The 15832-nt window shown below is 39.4% G+C and overlaps 1 protein-coding gene across 6 annotated transcripts; it reads left to right on the top strand.

Moving 5' to 3' along the window:
• The first annotated feature begins 7642 nt into the window (after window positions 1-7642).
• Window positions 7643-11826, top strand: LOC140889563 (zinc finger BED domain-containing protein RICESLEEPER 2-like). 6 transcript variants are annotated; one of them, XR_012152145.1, is made up of 6 exons: window positions 7643-7776; window positions 7940-8028; window positions 8856-10599; window positions 10714-10902; window positions 10977-11044; window positions 11462-11826. XR_012152145.1 is itself a non-coding variant. In XM_073297285.1 (6 exons), the coding sequence occupies exons 4-6, from the start codon at window positions 9994-9996 to the stop codon at window positions 11513-11515; spliced, it is 849 nt and encodes a 282-aa protein (XP_073153386.1). In that variant the 5' UTR covers window positions 7643-7776; window positions 7940-8028; window positions 8205-8345; window positions 8856-9993; the 3' UTR covers window positions 11516-11826. The 6 variants fall into 6 exon arrangements, 3 of the variants coding, with proteins under 3 accessions (XP_073153386.1, XP_073153381.1, XP_073153391.1); XM_073297285.1 differs by lacking the exon at window positions 10977-11044 and adding an exon at window positions 8205-8345; XM_073297280.1 differs by lacking the exon at window positions 10977-11044.
• Window positions 11827-15832: the final 4006 nt, after the last annotated feature.

Below are 15832 nucleotides of genomic sequence, written 5' to 3'. Positions count from 1 at the left end.
CACAAGCATATTGACCATCTCTTCAAGGGTGACCTCTATCTTGTTCATATTGAAATTTACCACAAATCCGTCAAACGAAGAAGGTAGAGACAGAAGCAGTAAATCCACGTTGAGTTCATGCTCCAACACCAAATCAAGGGTTGCCAACTTCTGTATGAGCCAAATCACTCGTACCCCATGATCACGGACCGAAGTCCCTTCACGCATGCGACACGTCATCAGCTCCTTAACAGTAGCGAACCTTTCAGCCCTCGATTGAGCCCCAAAGAGTTCCTTGAGTTGAGCGTGAATGTCAGCAGCATTCACGGTGTCCTCAAATCGCCTCTGGAGTTCATCAGACATCGAGGCTTGCATATAGCATTTGGTCTTGATGTCATGGTCCCACCATGCATCAAGTTTGGCCAATTCCTCCGGACTTACGTCAGCTGGTGCTTCCTTCGGAGGTGATTTCTCTAACACGTAGAGCATCTTCTCCGAAGTCAAGACAATCTTCAACTTCCGAAACCATTCCGTATAGTTTGCGCCAGTCAACTTGTTTTGTTCGAGGATCGAGAATAATGGATTACGCAAATTCATCTTATGAAATACTGAAAAGAAAACAGACAAATATCAATGATTGTTTAAGCAATTTACTAAGACATAAAATAGGCGAAATTTAATTTTATGAATCTCACTCCCACTATTTTAACGATTTCACTACCCTCTAGTGAAAACGGGAAACTTTTTCCTTAGTGAGAACATGGAGCCCAATTGACAAACTTATGGTCCCGAATAATATCAGCCAACCATAATTCTCAAAAGGTAGAGCCCAATTGCTTCCAAAGCAACCCCCATGTGTTTACCTCATGTCCAATAAGGGCCCAATAATATGACGCCGTTTATAGTGACATGTCAAGATGACCCATCAATAGTAAGTTGTGATGGACGGTCGCCATGTGGATCCCCCAATAATATGAGCCGATCCCATGGGAGTTCCACCCAACTTACAACATGTGTCGATCCAATGTACAGCTTTCCGACGGACGGGCCCCCCCAATAATATGAGCCGGACCGTATCCGCGGGTAGCATCTCATACATTGACCGTTGATGGAAGGTAGGAATATTTAAACAAATTTAAATTTCCCTTTATTTATCTTGATATTAATTTTAAATCATATTTAAAATGAGGGATTTTTAATTATAAAAATTTGTCTCATCTTTTTCAATTTATTGTATGCTTGCCGGATTCATACAATTATGTCTAAAACATGCATACAATCATAATATCATATATTATATAGGATGATCGATTCCATTTCTAATTGACCCGTGGTTGCCAATCACGAGTCTTAGTCCAATCCTAGGTTATATGCAGTATGCAATGCAATCCTATTACATTAGCTTCCAATTTACATTTCTTCTGTCTTTATTGTCTGCTGGGCCCACCATCTTCAAATCTTGATCTCCCACTAAATCTAATGTATTTACAATAAATAACAATGACAAGTAGGGGATACATTTTTAGGGGTGGGAACGGGCCATAAACCAAGCCCACTTTTATTACATATGACATTCATATTGGGCCATAAATCAGGCCCATTAATAAAACCAACAACAATAAAAACAAATGTAAATTCCTAACATACACCTACAAAATTGGTCATGGCAATCGATCATCCTTATCCAATAACATTTAATTCAAAATTAATTTATTGGATAACATGCATATGACAATTTGAATTTAAACAGGATAAAATCATATTTTATATATAAAATCATATTTTACATATAAAATCATATTTTACCTTTTTATCAAATAAAATCATATTTTATCTACAGAATCCAATTTTATAGATAAAATCATATTTTACTTAATATATCTATAAGATCAAATCTTATCATCAATTGTACCAAAAATAATTGATTTCAAAATTCAATTTAAGGATAAAATATCAAAATTTTCCAAAAATTCAAATTTATCCAAAAATCAATTTTAAAATTTTCGGACTCGAACAATTCGATCCGATGACTCGTGAACCAATAAAAAACAATTTTTGACCGGACCGAAAAAAAAATTTTAACACATTAAAATTAATTTTAAATAATAAAAAATAATTTTTCCCGCGGGCCGCCCGGGACACTCCCGGGCCGGCCCGCACCCCGTGGGTCGGGCCGGGGCAGCCCGGCTGCCCCCGAGGGCAGCGCTGGGCGGCGCTGTGCGCCACCCTGGGCAGCGATCCAATCGCTGCCCGGATTTTGCCCGGAAAAAATTTTTTATTTAAAATTGATTAATTTTTGTACAATCGATTAATTTAATCGTTTGATCTGAGCAACCTGGCTCTGATACCACTGTTGGAAAAACGCGGCGTTCAGATCAATCGGTATTGATACCCGGTGCAGCGGAAGTTTAAAAATTTAATATGGAACAATTCCATAGTGTGGGTATCAACCATACGATTAAATTGTTTGTGTGTGTGTAAAATTAAATAACAATTATATAATTTTACCTTTAATCTCGAATCGAGATTCTGGACACCAACAGATTTAATCTGCTCTTGTTGTCTCTCCCTGGAACTGATGAATATTCTGTCCTTCAATCAGGTCCACGAATGGAGGTTTAATCCCTCTGATAGATTGCACTAGAAAATCTATCAGAAGTTTTCTGCGAAGAGAATCACGAATTTGATTCGTTAATCCTGACTTCAATTCAAAATTACAGACCGGAAAATCTCAACCAGAGTAGGGAGGGGCGGCGGTCGTGTGAGAGAGAGAGCTAGGGTTTCGAAAACTCTGTCTCAAAATTATGACCAGTTGTATATAATTTCTGTACTGCAATAACTTATTTATAATGCAGGCCACTAACAGCTTAGGGCCCATTAGTCATAAGTTGAGGCCCGACAAGCAAAGCCCGCATGTTCAGAAATTAATATAAAATTCATCGTGACTCCGATTGATAAACCGATTTCACCAATGTGCACAGAAACCATTTCTGCACATTTTAAAGTCAAGATAAATTTTCCTGAATCCGAATTCAGTGGTTTCCAAAAATGTCCATCCCTATGTCATTTTAGGAAATCCTACTCCCTTACTCTTAATTAAGAAGTCCAACTTCTTTATTCATTAAATTTAACTCTTTAAATTTAACTATCTCAACGGGGATTAAAACTCCATTACACTGTGTGACCCTCAATGGTTCAGGGATACAGCTAGCCGTGGGCTCACAACTCCTTGTGACTCGGAACAACACTTTCCGACTTGCCCAATGAATCATGGTAAAGCGCCTAGCAACATCGCCCCATGATTCCCTAGGTATCACTGATAGTGCCTACAAGAACCAGTAGATTTTGGTTAGCGTACAGTATGGTCCCTTCATCCATATATCCCGATCGAATCAACAACCATTGGTATATCGAGAGTCGCTCAAGATTCGATAACTATGCAATACATCTTGAAGATCAAATTAGTGACATCGCATGTGCTACTAAGAAACCATTTCTTAAATCACATCAAGTACTCTGGCCAGAGATTCGTCACACTAATATCTCCTCAGATCGCATAGGATATCCACACTCGCAAGTATGTGGTGAATCCTTGACAACAATGCATCGACTCCTATATGTGTTGCAAATGTACCCAATCTCGACACCTGATGACCCCCATAGAGTCGGTAAATGAGTCAAAGCACAGTACTAGCATATAGAGTCTCCATGATGTTTCAAGTAGTAAGGACTAATGGTGTACAACCAAAACCGCGGACTTTATCCACTCGATAAGTGATAACCACTTGGAAAGTCCGGATAGTGTAGTTCGATTATTCATCATATGAATATCCATTTGCATGCTTCGAACATCTCCATGTTCCCTACGAATGAAACGTGGTACTCTGCATCGCAAATGCTAGTCTCAAACTCGAGCGATCCTTATCCTTATTATCGGACGGCTCAATTGACTAGGAACGGTTTTAGAATATACAGTGACTATAAGATGTGTTTCATGATAGACATCTCCATGTTCTACCACATCTTACATACACTATAGTATATTCAAGGTCTTTATCAAAACAACAAAAGTATATCACAATATAACAATATGAAGAAAGATAAAGTCATTGCCATTAATAAAAGTGTAAATTACATTAAACAAAGATTGTTTATACAAAGAGTCATCAAAGCCCATAGCCACAAGTTGGCTCATTGGGCACCCACTCTTTCAAGGTCAATGGACGTTACCTGTCCTTTCACCTGCCTGCACCATCATTACACTGCCCGGTTCAACTTCCGAAGCTCACCCCCACCATCCGATCATCTCTAAATCTACGGCCCAGATTCACCATGAAACTGTAAATATAAACCATCTCCTCTTCCACAGTTCACTTTCTTCCTCTTCTCACATTTACCTCCTTCTGCAATTTTTCCGGCTGCTACCCCTCGGTGATTTCTTCAAACTCCGTTCGCGTGTACTAATCTTTTGTAAGTTTTCCATCCACTACCTACTACATTCCCCTTGTTTTTATTTGCGACAATGTCTGAATCGACATCGTCAACCTCTGGTGCCAATGCTCGTGGCTCCAGTAGCGTAGAATCGGCGGCTCTACGCCATGATTCCCCACCCCCTGTCACTTCCGATGTCCAACAAAAGCTAGCCCCGTCCTCGTTTCGTCCAAAGAAGGCTCAAACCGGGACTTCTAAGGATAAAGGCACGGCTAAAGTTTCTGCTTCTGGCCCTCTTCTGCCTTTGCCCCAACCGAAACCTGAAGGTCCCTGGTTCTCCCAACTTACTCTGGCTCCCTTCTATCAAGCTGCACCGGGTGGTATTCCCCCGGGTGCTAAGGAGAGAATATTCCATGCCGGAGCCTCTGGCCAGGGAGTGCGGCTGTTAAAGGGTCTTTTGACCCCTGCAGAACAGAATTACCTCTACCACCGGGGCCCTAACGTGAAGTATTTCGAGGGCACCAATTGGATTCTGTCTGTAAGTTCACTTTCCCCTCTTGCTTCCATATTATTAACGTCCTCTATTCTAACACTTTTGTCTTCAGGGGCTGCATCTGATGGTGGACAGTTATGAAGATGCCACCCGATTTGGCCGGATGGAGATAGATCGGGCCAACATAGAAGCGGAGAGAGCCCGGGGCGCCTCTGAGCTGAACAAAAAACTAGGGGAAGATATGGAGATGATGAGGCAGACCCATGATCAAGTGGTGTCCAGCCTCCGTTCTTCCTTAGACGTGGCTGATAAAAACCTACAATCTGCGCAGACATATTTGGCCGAGGCTCAAACTGCCGCATGGAAAAGTGAAGGTCGTCTTATGGCGATTATGATTAAACTAGAGGCAGCCCAACATGAAGCTTCCCAAGCCCGAGCGAATGTGATAGCGGCCCAAGATAAGGCCGAAAAAGCAGTGTTAGCCCTGGAAACCCGCTTAAAATCTGAAGAGGAACTCAAGGCTGCTGTCTTGCCCTCTGCGAAATTACAGGAGGCTGTGGTGGACAAATCCTACACCTTCTTCCAGACTGGCTTTTACAAATGCCGGGATCAATTTGAAGAGGTCGGGCTATGGTCCTCAGAGAAGAAGGACTTCCCTGACTTGGACAAGGCTATCGACTCCCTTCCTGGTGCTCAAGGGCCTAAAGGGGCAGAAACTTCTCAAACTGGTGGAGCCTCAGCTGTTGAAGGTGAGGAGGGGTTGACGAATCCAGTTGCTTAAACCTACTTATTTGTAATTTGGGCCATAGAAGCCCCTTCTCTTGTAATCCTTTATCATCAATGCAATTCATTTGTTCTCTTTATCCATTGTTTGATGCCTTATTTTTCTATATAAATAAAGAGTAGATAATGCCAAGGGCTTATATATGCCTTGGGCTTAGAATGGGTGCCGGGACTTGGAAACTCCCGGACTTATATATGCCTTGGGCTTAAGATGAGTGTCGAGGCCTGGAATCTCCCGGGCTTATATAATGCCAAGGGCTTATATATGTCTTGGGCTTAAGATGGGTGCCGAGGCCTGGAAACTCTCGGGCTTATATAATGTCAAGGGCTTATATATTCTTTGGGCTTAATATGGGTGCCGGGGCCTGGAACCTCCCGGGCTTATATAATGCCAAGGGCTTATATATGCCTTGGGCTTAAGATGGGTGCCGAGGCCTGGAACCTCCCGAGCTTATATAATGCCAAGGGCTTATATATGCCTTGGGCTTAAGATGGGTGCCGAGGCCTGAAAACTCCCGGGCTTATATAATGTCAAGGACTTATATATGCCTTGGGCTTAAGATGGGGGCCAGGGCCTGGAACCTCCCGAGCTTATATAATGCCAAGGGCTTATATATGTCTTGGGCTTAAGATGGGTGCCGAGGCCTGGAACCTCCCAGGCTTATATAATGCCAAGGGCTTATATATGTCTTGGGATTAAGATGGGTGCCCGGGCCTGGAACCTCCCGGGTTTATATAATGCCAAGGGCTTATATATGCTTTGGGCTTAAGATGGGTGCCCGGTCCTGGAACCTCCCGGGCTTATATAATGCCAAGGGCTTATATATGCCTTGAGCTTAAGATGGGTGCCGGGGCCTGGAACCTCCCGGGCTTATATATGTCTTGGGCTTACGATGGGTGCCGGGGCCTGGAACCTCCCGGCTTATATAATGTTAAGGGCTTATATATGCCTTGGGCTTAAGATGGGTGCCGAGGCCTGAAAACTCCCGGGCTTATATAATGTCAAGGACTTATATATGCCTTGGGCTTAAGATGGGTGCCGGGGCCTGGAACCTCCCGAGCTTATATAATGCCAAGGGCTTATATATGCCTTGGGCTTAAGATGGGTGCCGAGGCCTGGAACCTCCCAGACTTATATAATGCCAAGGGCTTATATATGTCTTGGGCTTAAGATGGGTGCCCGGGCCTGGAACCTCCCGGCTTTATATAATGCCAAGGGCTTATATATGCTTTGGGCTTAAGATGGGTGCCCGGGCCTGGAACCTCCCGGGCTTATATAATGCCAAGGGCTTATATATGCCTTGGGCTTAAGATGGGTGCCGTGGCCTGGAACCTCCCGGGCTTATATAATGCCAAGGGCTTATATATGTCTTGGGCTTAAGATGGGTGCCGGGGCCTGGAACCTCCCGGGCTAATATAATGTCAAGGGCTTATATATGCCTTGGGCTTAAGATGGGTGCCGAGGCCTGGAAACTCCCGGGCTTATATAATGTCAAGGGCTTATATATGTCTTGGGCTTAAGATGGGTGTCGGGGCCTGGAACCTCCCGGGCTTATATAATGCCAAGGGCTTAAGATGGGTGCCGATGCCTGAAACCTCCCGGGCTTATATAATGCCAAGGGCTTATATATGCCTTGGGCTTAAGATGGGTGCCGGGTAGGGGTGCAATCGAACCAAACACGTTCACGAGCTTTTCGAGCCTACTCGATAAATATTTGATACGTATTCAAAATTATCGAACTCGAGCCGAGCTCGAACATGCTCGAAAATTTATCGAGCCGAATACGAGCCTAAAATATTTTGTTCGATAGCTCACAAACTATTCGCGAACTTTTATTTAATATTATATATATATATAATATTTAATTACATATTATACTAAAAATTAATTAAATATTAAATATATATTCAAATTTAAATATATCACTACACCTGTGCTGTGAATCGTGTGAATCATTATTCATTAACCCTAGATGACTTCTTCTTCTCTTCTTGCGCAACCTCTTTCACAGTAACTCTTAATCCGGTCAGTCCTCAGCCCTCACTGCTCACACTTGAAATCTGACTTTGGATCTCAGATCTACATAACCGTAAGTATATTTTTTTGCTCATGAATCTATTTTATTTTTTTTCCTGATGAAAGTCGTTTCGTCCGAATAGCGTGAATGGGATGAATAAGTGTAGATCGATGCATTCCTGGTACTTTTATGGCATATTTCAAGTGAATAAATGACGTTATTGTTTCTTATTCAGATAAAGAGGGGGTTTTAAGCATACGTCTATTTCCAGCTAGAGAAACAATAAAAAAGCAACACGTCCAAGCAGATCCCCTCGTTCCGAGAGTATGTACATATATTTCTATCTTTTTTGTTCTTTTTATTATATTTCTGAAACAGTGCATAGACTTCTCTTTTATCAAGTTTATCTTGTATCTCTTAACCCCTCAATCGTATATTGATCTGCATCATTGTTCGATTGTTTTGCTCCTTACCTCTGTACTTGCCTTGTTTGATAAAAGGTGTCCTGTGCATCTATGGCGGCAAACACGAGATTATAGTCTGTTGATTATAAGAATGAGCATATTGCCACGTGAAATTAAATTTCGTTGGTCAAATCTCACAAATTGGTGGCAGATGTCAAGTCTATGATTTAAATGTTGGTGAGTCCATCTAATAGGATTATGTTCTCAATTAGAAACTAAAGGTCTAATTTTCTTTAAAAGATGACGTATTTTGAAGTTTCACTCCTCAACAACGAGTTTGGACTACCAATGCTCATGTGAAAATAATAGAAATTGTCAGTCTTTGTTGGGTACCTATGTCAAAATATTTTCATCTCTATTTTATTCTCTTTTAATGGAAATAATGGTACAAAAAGTCTGGAGAATGCAGTTTGCACTTAATTAGTACACTGGGATACAACTGCAATATTAAAATTTAATTTCTAACTGACTTGTATCTATGAATTTATCTATATGTATTTAGTTTCCAATTTACTTGCACGTAGTACACTGTCAACAATGTCAAAGATTTAATTATGCATGGTTTTGTATCTATTTATTTATTTATTTATATTATATTATATTATATATGATGAAAAAAATTATCCATGTTATGTTTAACGGGTTATCTTTATATATTCACTCTAAAGCATACTTTTTTTTTTCCAGGTATGGCTAATTCAGCTCCTGCAGCAAACTCAGCTAATGTCCAAGTTTCGTTAGATTCAAATGAGACCCAAGAACAAATAATAGAAGGGGATGTGCAAATTAATGATGACAATCAACTTCATCAGACAAAGAGACAAAAGAGATCTGATGTATGGTCAGAGATGACTGAAGTTGAAGACCCAAAAGGTGGTGGGAAAAAGTTCAAGTACAAGTGCAAACATTGTCATAAACTACTCGCAATGTAGGTTCAGGTACTACATCACACTTAATATGACATTTAGACCATTGTGTCCAGCACTTGGAGTCTAAAAAACAACATGATAAACTCAAACAACAACAGCTAGTGTTAGGCTTCGAAAGTGTAGAGACAACTATGTCACCTTTGTTACATGATGAAAAGTTTTGCATGGAACGCATGAAAGAAGCAGCTGCCACAAGGATATTAATGCATGAACATCCATTTACATTATTATAAGAAGAAGGTTTTAATATGTTTTGTAGACGTGGAATGCCTGAGTGGACTCGTATATCACGAACAACAGCAAAAAAGAGTTGTTCAGTGATATATGAAGCCGAGAAGAAAAAATTGCATGGATTGCTGAAAAATATAGAAAAGATTAGTCTCACAACAGATTTATGGAAGTCAAAAAATCAGAAATTAGAGCACATGGTGATCACTGGTCATTGGATTGACTCATCTTGGAAATTGAATAAACGTGTTCTCAATTTCTTTCATATTCCTCCCCCTCGGGGTGGTCCTCAAATTTCAGATTCTCTTCTAAAATGTGCAAGGCAATGGGAAATTGAAAATAACGTGTTTACTGTTTTTGTTGATAATGCAAGTGCTAATGATGCTGCAATTAAATATATGAAGGAAGATTTCTTGAGAATAAATAAAAATCTGGTTTGTGGGGGGAAATTATTTCATGTGCGATGTTGTGCTCACATTTTAAATCTTATAGCTCAAGATGGACTTAGTGAAATTAGGGGGATTGTTCATGTAATTCGTCAAAGCGCGGATTTCATTAGAAGAACAGATACTAGACTCATTCAATTTGCTGAAATTGTGAAGCAATTGAAACTAAATGAAAGAAAATTGGTTGATGATTGTAAGACAAGATGGAATTAAACTTATGAGATGTTAGCAACAGCAATTGCTTTCAAAGATGTGTTTCCAAGATTTAAAGATCGGGAACCAAGCTACATTCATTGTCCAACTGAAGATGATTGGGAAAAATTGCATAAAGTATTTTCAATTTTGAAAGTATTTTATGATGCAACAAACATAATTTCTGGAAGTGAGTATCCCACTGCCAATCTTTTTCTGAATGAAGTCTTTCGAGTAATAGTAGTCTTGGATAAGAGATCTTGTGACGAGGAAGAGTTTATCAGAAAAATGGTGCAAAAAATGAAGGCCAAATTTGATAAATACTGGGGTGAATGCAATTTGTTAATGGCTGTTGGTTGTGTTTTGGATCCTAGGTGCAAAATGCGTGCACTTGAATTTAGTTTTCCTAAACTTTATACCTCATTTGAAGCAGAAAGTAATATTAAAGAGGTTCAGAAGCTTCTGTATGTAATTTACAAAGAATATTCAGATGCAGTTGCTCAAAAAATTCAAGGAACAAGAACCAATTCTGAGTCTCAAGGTGGCAGCAGCAGGTCAACTCAAAGTAAGGATGAAATTACTAGTTTTGCTTTGGGATGGTCTGAATTCTCTTCTTATTTGAATGAAATTGAAATGGTACAGCCTGAAAAATCTAAGTTAGATGTGTATTTAGAAGAAGGGTGTCACAGGCATCCGAGCAAAACATTTGATGCTCTCGGTTGGTGGAAGCTCAATACATAAAAATTTCAGGTGTTGTCGACTATGGCCAGAGATATATTGGCAATACCTATTACCACAGTAGCTTCAGAGGCAACATTTAGTGCTGGAACTCGTGTAATTGACAAGTATCGTGCTTCTTTAGCTCCCACAACAATAGAAATGTTGATGTGCGGTGGAGATTGGAGTCGAAAACGACATGGGGTGACTAAAAAAATTAAGGTAATGATATAAAGTTTTCTGTGTTTTTTTTTAAAATTAAGCTGTTAAATGATGAATTTCTTTGTTATTGCAAGTTGAAAAGCAAGCTTTGACAATTGATCTTCCTATAGATTAAATTGATGGATAGAACTTTAAAGAACAGGTATTTTTTAAAGTAAATTATTGTATATCTAAAGTATAATTAGTTTTAATTTCATTTTTGACATTTTATTTGAGTTTACTAACATGTGTATTTGAATATGCAACAGATTTCAGATATCAAAGGAAGCATTATGTGCTTAAAACTTATATTTTTGTGTTGCAAATTAGAGTCATACTCATGTGTGAAAATGTGGGACTTGAAATTCTGTTTTTGGGTTGCATATAAGAGTATGCAACAGATTTCATATATCAAAGTCATATAAGCTCTAATATACATATTTTTGTGTTTCTTTAAAACATCAAGTCATATACGTTTTATTTTTTTTGCTTAAATCTGAGTATGACTCTAATATGCAACAGTTTTCAGATACGAAAGGAAGCATTATGTGCATATTGTGACTATTTTTATTATTTACAGGTCTTCAGATCTAGAAGTGTGGGACTTGAAGTTTTTTATATTTTGATATGGTAAAAGCAACGATGGCTTGGCTTGGGAGTAACAGTTAGGACTTTTGTATATTTGGTAGTAAAAACAACAATTGCTTGACTTGAGAGGTATCAGTTGGAACTTTTGTATATTTTGGTATGTAAATCCAACAATGGATTAACTTGGGACTTGGCAGGGTAGAAATTAGGTTGTGACTATCTCTATTTAGTTTGGATTTGAATCCTAGATGGAGGAAGTTTTTTAGTCATTAGCTTGATTTTTGCTAACTCATTCAAATGTGTAAGCTGATGAACTTTATTATTCTGCACTGTTTTACAAGTTTGGTGAATTTTTCATTCTGTCTTTGGTCATTTCCTAATTTGTTTCTCTATTTTATGTCATATATTGGATAAAAATATTCGAATGAAGATTCGAATAGTTCGAATCGAACTCGAGCTTGAACATCATTTCGAACCGAGCTCGAGCCAAATTTTTTCATATTTTTGAACTTCGAATCGAATACGAATATCGAACATATGTTTCGAGCTCGAGCTCGAATATTAATATTTGTGTAATATTCGGCTCGATTGCACCCCTAGTTCCGGGGCTTGGAACCTCCCGGGCTTATATATGCCTTGGGCTTAAGATGGGTGCCGAGGCCTGGAACCTCTCGGGCTTATATAATGTCAAGGGCTTATATATGCCTTGGACTTAAGATGGGTGCCCGGGCCTGGAACCTCCCGGGCTTATATAATGCCAAGGGCTTATATATGCCTTGGGCTTAAGATGGGTTCCCGAGCCTGTAGCCTCCCGGGCATATATAATGCCAAGAGCTTATATATGCCTTGGGCTTAAGATGGGTGCCGGGGCCTGGAACCTCCCGGGCTTCTATAATGGCAAGGGCTTATATATGCCTTGGGCTTAAGATGGGTGCCGGGGCCTGGAATCTCCCGGGCTTATATAATGCCAAGGGCTTATATATGCCTTGGGCTTAAGATGAGTGCCGAGGCCTGGAACCTCCCGGGCTTATATAATGCCAAGGGCATATATATGCCTTGGGCTTAAGATGGGTGCCGGGGCCATGAACCTCCCGGGCTTATATAATGCCAAGGGCTTATATATGCCTTGAGCTTAAGATGGGTGCCGGGGCCTGGAACCTCCCGGACTTATATAATTCCAAGGGCTTATATATGCCTTGGGCTTAAGATGGGTGCCGGGGCCTGAAACCTCCCGGACTTAGATAATGGAAAACCCTCTTGAATGAATAAACTCCTTCATTAATAAACCTTAAGTACAATCATTAAACGAAATATTTCTTCAAATGTAAAGCATTCCATGGTCGTTTGAGGAGGCGTCCCTGACTATCTTGTAGGTACCAAGTGTTAGCACCGACCTTCTTGACAAGCTTGTATGGCCCCTCCCATCGAGCATTTAACTTCCCCACTTCCCCTGCTGGATTAACTCTCTTCAACACAAACTCTCCTTCTTGGAATTCCCGAGGCTTGACTTTTTGATTATAGGCTCTCATCACCCGAGCTCTATAGGCCTCAATTTTGCGAGCTGCTTTCTCTCTTCGCTCTTCAATAAGATCCAGCTCTTGTGCCCGGGCTCCTTCTTCTGTATCCTCATATGCCCTAATCCGAGCTGAAGGCAGTCCAATCTCTACTGGCAGAATAGCCTCCGAACCATATACCAGGCTAAAAGGTGATTCTTGTGTGGCAGTATGAGGAGTGGTGCGATAGGCCCACAACACACTCGGGATCTCCTCTACCCATTCTTTCCCCATTCCATGCAATCGAGCCTGCAAAGATCGAACAATAGTACAGTTGGTTACCTCTGTTTGACCGTTACTTTGAGGGTAGGCAACCGATGTGAAGGCCTGCTTAATGTTCATCTCTGCACACCAATCTGCCAATTTCTGCCCCTGAAATTGTCTGCCATTATCCGAGACCAACTTCCTCGGGAGCCCAAACCGGCATACTATATTCTTCCACAAAAACTTCATCACCTTACCTTATGTTATTTTTGCCAAAGGCTCCGCCTCCACCCATTTGGAAAAATAATCAACGGCTACTAACAAGAATTTTTTATGTGCCCGGGCTTGTGGGAAAGGCCCCACTATGTCCAGGCCCCATTGATCAAAGGGGCACGAGGCCCATACCGGAGTCAAATTACTTGCCGGGTGATATGAATTCTTAATGTATGGAAGGCAAAAATGACTATATTAAAATCGTACCCTCAATCCAATAACAAAAGAAATCAAGAAATTGCCCGATCTTGAAAACAAGTAAAAAGTTTTGGATTAACCACCTCTAGCTTACAACGAAACTAGCAACAGTAATCACGAAGAAAACAATTGATCACAACGGAACCTTCAGAAAACCTGTTTCTGACAACCCACGAGGATAATCAATCGACAAACGCCACAAAGTTGAAAACTTTGATAAGTTTGATTTTTGGGTAAGCAAAAGCTTAATAAAATTCTAGAGAGAATTTTGTATTGAATAATCAATAATCTGAAATCTTAATTGTTATTTTTAATAATGAATGTATATTTTGTATTTATAATACAACTACAAAATAATAAAAGATATCGCAAAATAATTCAAAATATAGCTAAAGATATCAAAGATATCTCCTAAAAGCTTCATAGTAGGAATAAAACTCTCAAAAATAGAAAAGAATATCATAAATACTCATAAATCCAAAAACATACACTACACGTCGTACTGTGTGTAAGTGTGGTAGCGCTGGAGCCCTAGGACGTCAGCGCTGGAGCGCTCCGTACAGATCTGGAGCTCCGAGGGACTAGCGCTGGGGCGCTTCAAAATACGAAGGTTTGGCGCTGGAGCGCCTATTTTGAAGCGCTGGAGCGCTGTCTTGTCGTGAAAATCCTTCATTTTTTTGATCTTTTTGGCCTTCAATAGCATTATAACATCCTCCAAATTGATCTTCAAGTACTCCAACTTGATTGCCATGAATTCCAAACCCTTCAACTCTCAAATGTAAATCATGGAGCAAATCTTGGAACAATATGAATCTTTGAACGCCTTCTAGATTCATATTAGACTCCCCTTCTTCAAAAAGATTTGTCCTCAAATCTTGCCCTTTATCTACAAAAACCACGCAAGAATTAGAAATTTTAAAATTATTTTTCACATGCATTAATGTACCTTGCATACTCATAACCATATCAAATAACACAAAATTCTTCATGCTTAAAATAAACACCCTATAACCACTAACACACATAAACATAATTAAAATTCCATTAAGTAGGACAAATATAAAATTCCTCCCTTTCTTAGTCCTAGTTAACCCCAATACAAAGTTCATAGTTAAGTACAACCATTGAGTTCTATGAATAAGAAACACTTCACATGCAATATGACACTTACAACTCCACTCGACATATCTCTTCATGTGTAACCATAACAAATATTCATGCAACTTATTCATCAACTTTATACTACATGCTCCCACAACAAGTAACTTATTCAATGACGACGATGGAATAAAAGTTCTATTCATCTTAAACAAACACTTATATTGCTCACATAGAATTTCTCAAGAGTTTCATGCAAACATAACTCAAACACATCTTTCAAACCATTATCCAATGCATATAACTCATTAACATTCTCAATCCATAAAAACTTTGTAACCAAAATAGATAAGAACTCATACCTTGGTGATAGTGTAGTAACTACCACATATTTTTTACCTCGTTGGTATGTGATCAACGCTTCACCAACAACTCTAAATCCGTGAGAACTTAAACCAAAATCAAAAAGTTCTCTTGCACGAAGTACACTCAACTTTCTATCATGATCACGAATAAAAAACTTCATATCCAACATGATTAACACAACTCTATAATGTTCAACATGCACTTTAAAAATTTTGCTATATACTAAGATAAAATCAAAGTATATCACAACAAAGTTACTCATAGATGCATGCAAAACACAACTCATCAATCCCATGAAAGTATTACGCACATTAACTAACTCAAAAGTTAATACTAACCACTCAAGCAAATATGACTTTCCACCTATGCTATTCATGCAACACTCGCACACAACAACATAAACCAAATCACTCAATCTCATAACATACAACGATTCAAACACCTTGAGATAAAAAAGTGACTTCAACAAATCAATATGATCCAAATCAATCACTCTTGTAGTATGCAAAATTTCAAGAGACTTAAAATCACAATTTGAAATTAAAGCATATTTAATAGATATCATAGTCACAAATCTCTCAACAAAATCATTAAATCCCAACAATTGAGAATTGAGATCATACCTTTGAAAGTAGACATTTGATTGGTATTCAACATTTAAAGTTAAATCA

This window comes from Henckelia pumila, chromosome 1 (assembly GCF_033568475.1).
Source record: "Henckelia pumila isolate YLH828 chromosome 1, ASM3356847v2, whole genome shotgun sequence".
Lineage (NCBI taxonomy): Eukaryota > Viridiplantae > Streptophyta > Magnoliopsida > Lamiales > Gesneriaceae > Henckelia > Henckelia pumila.
The sequence above is the reverse complement of the archived record's forward strand: the minus strand, read 5'-3'. Positions and strand labels throughout refer to the sequence as shown.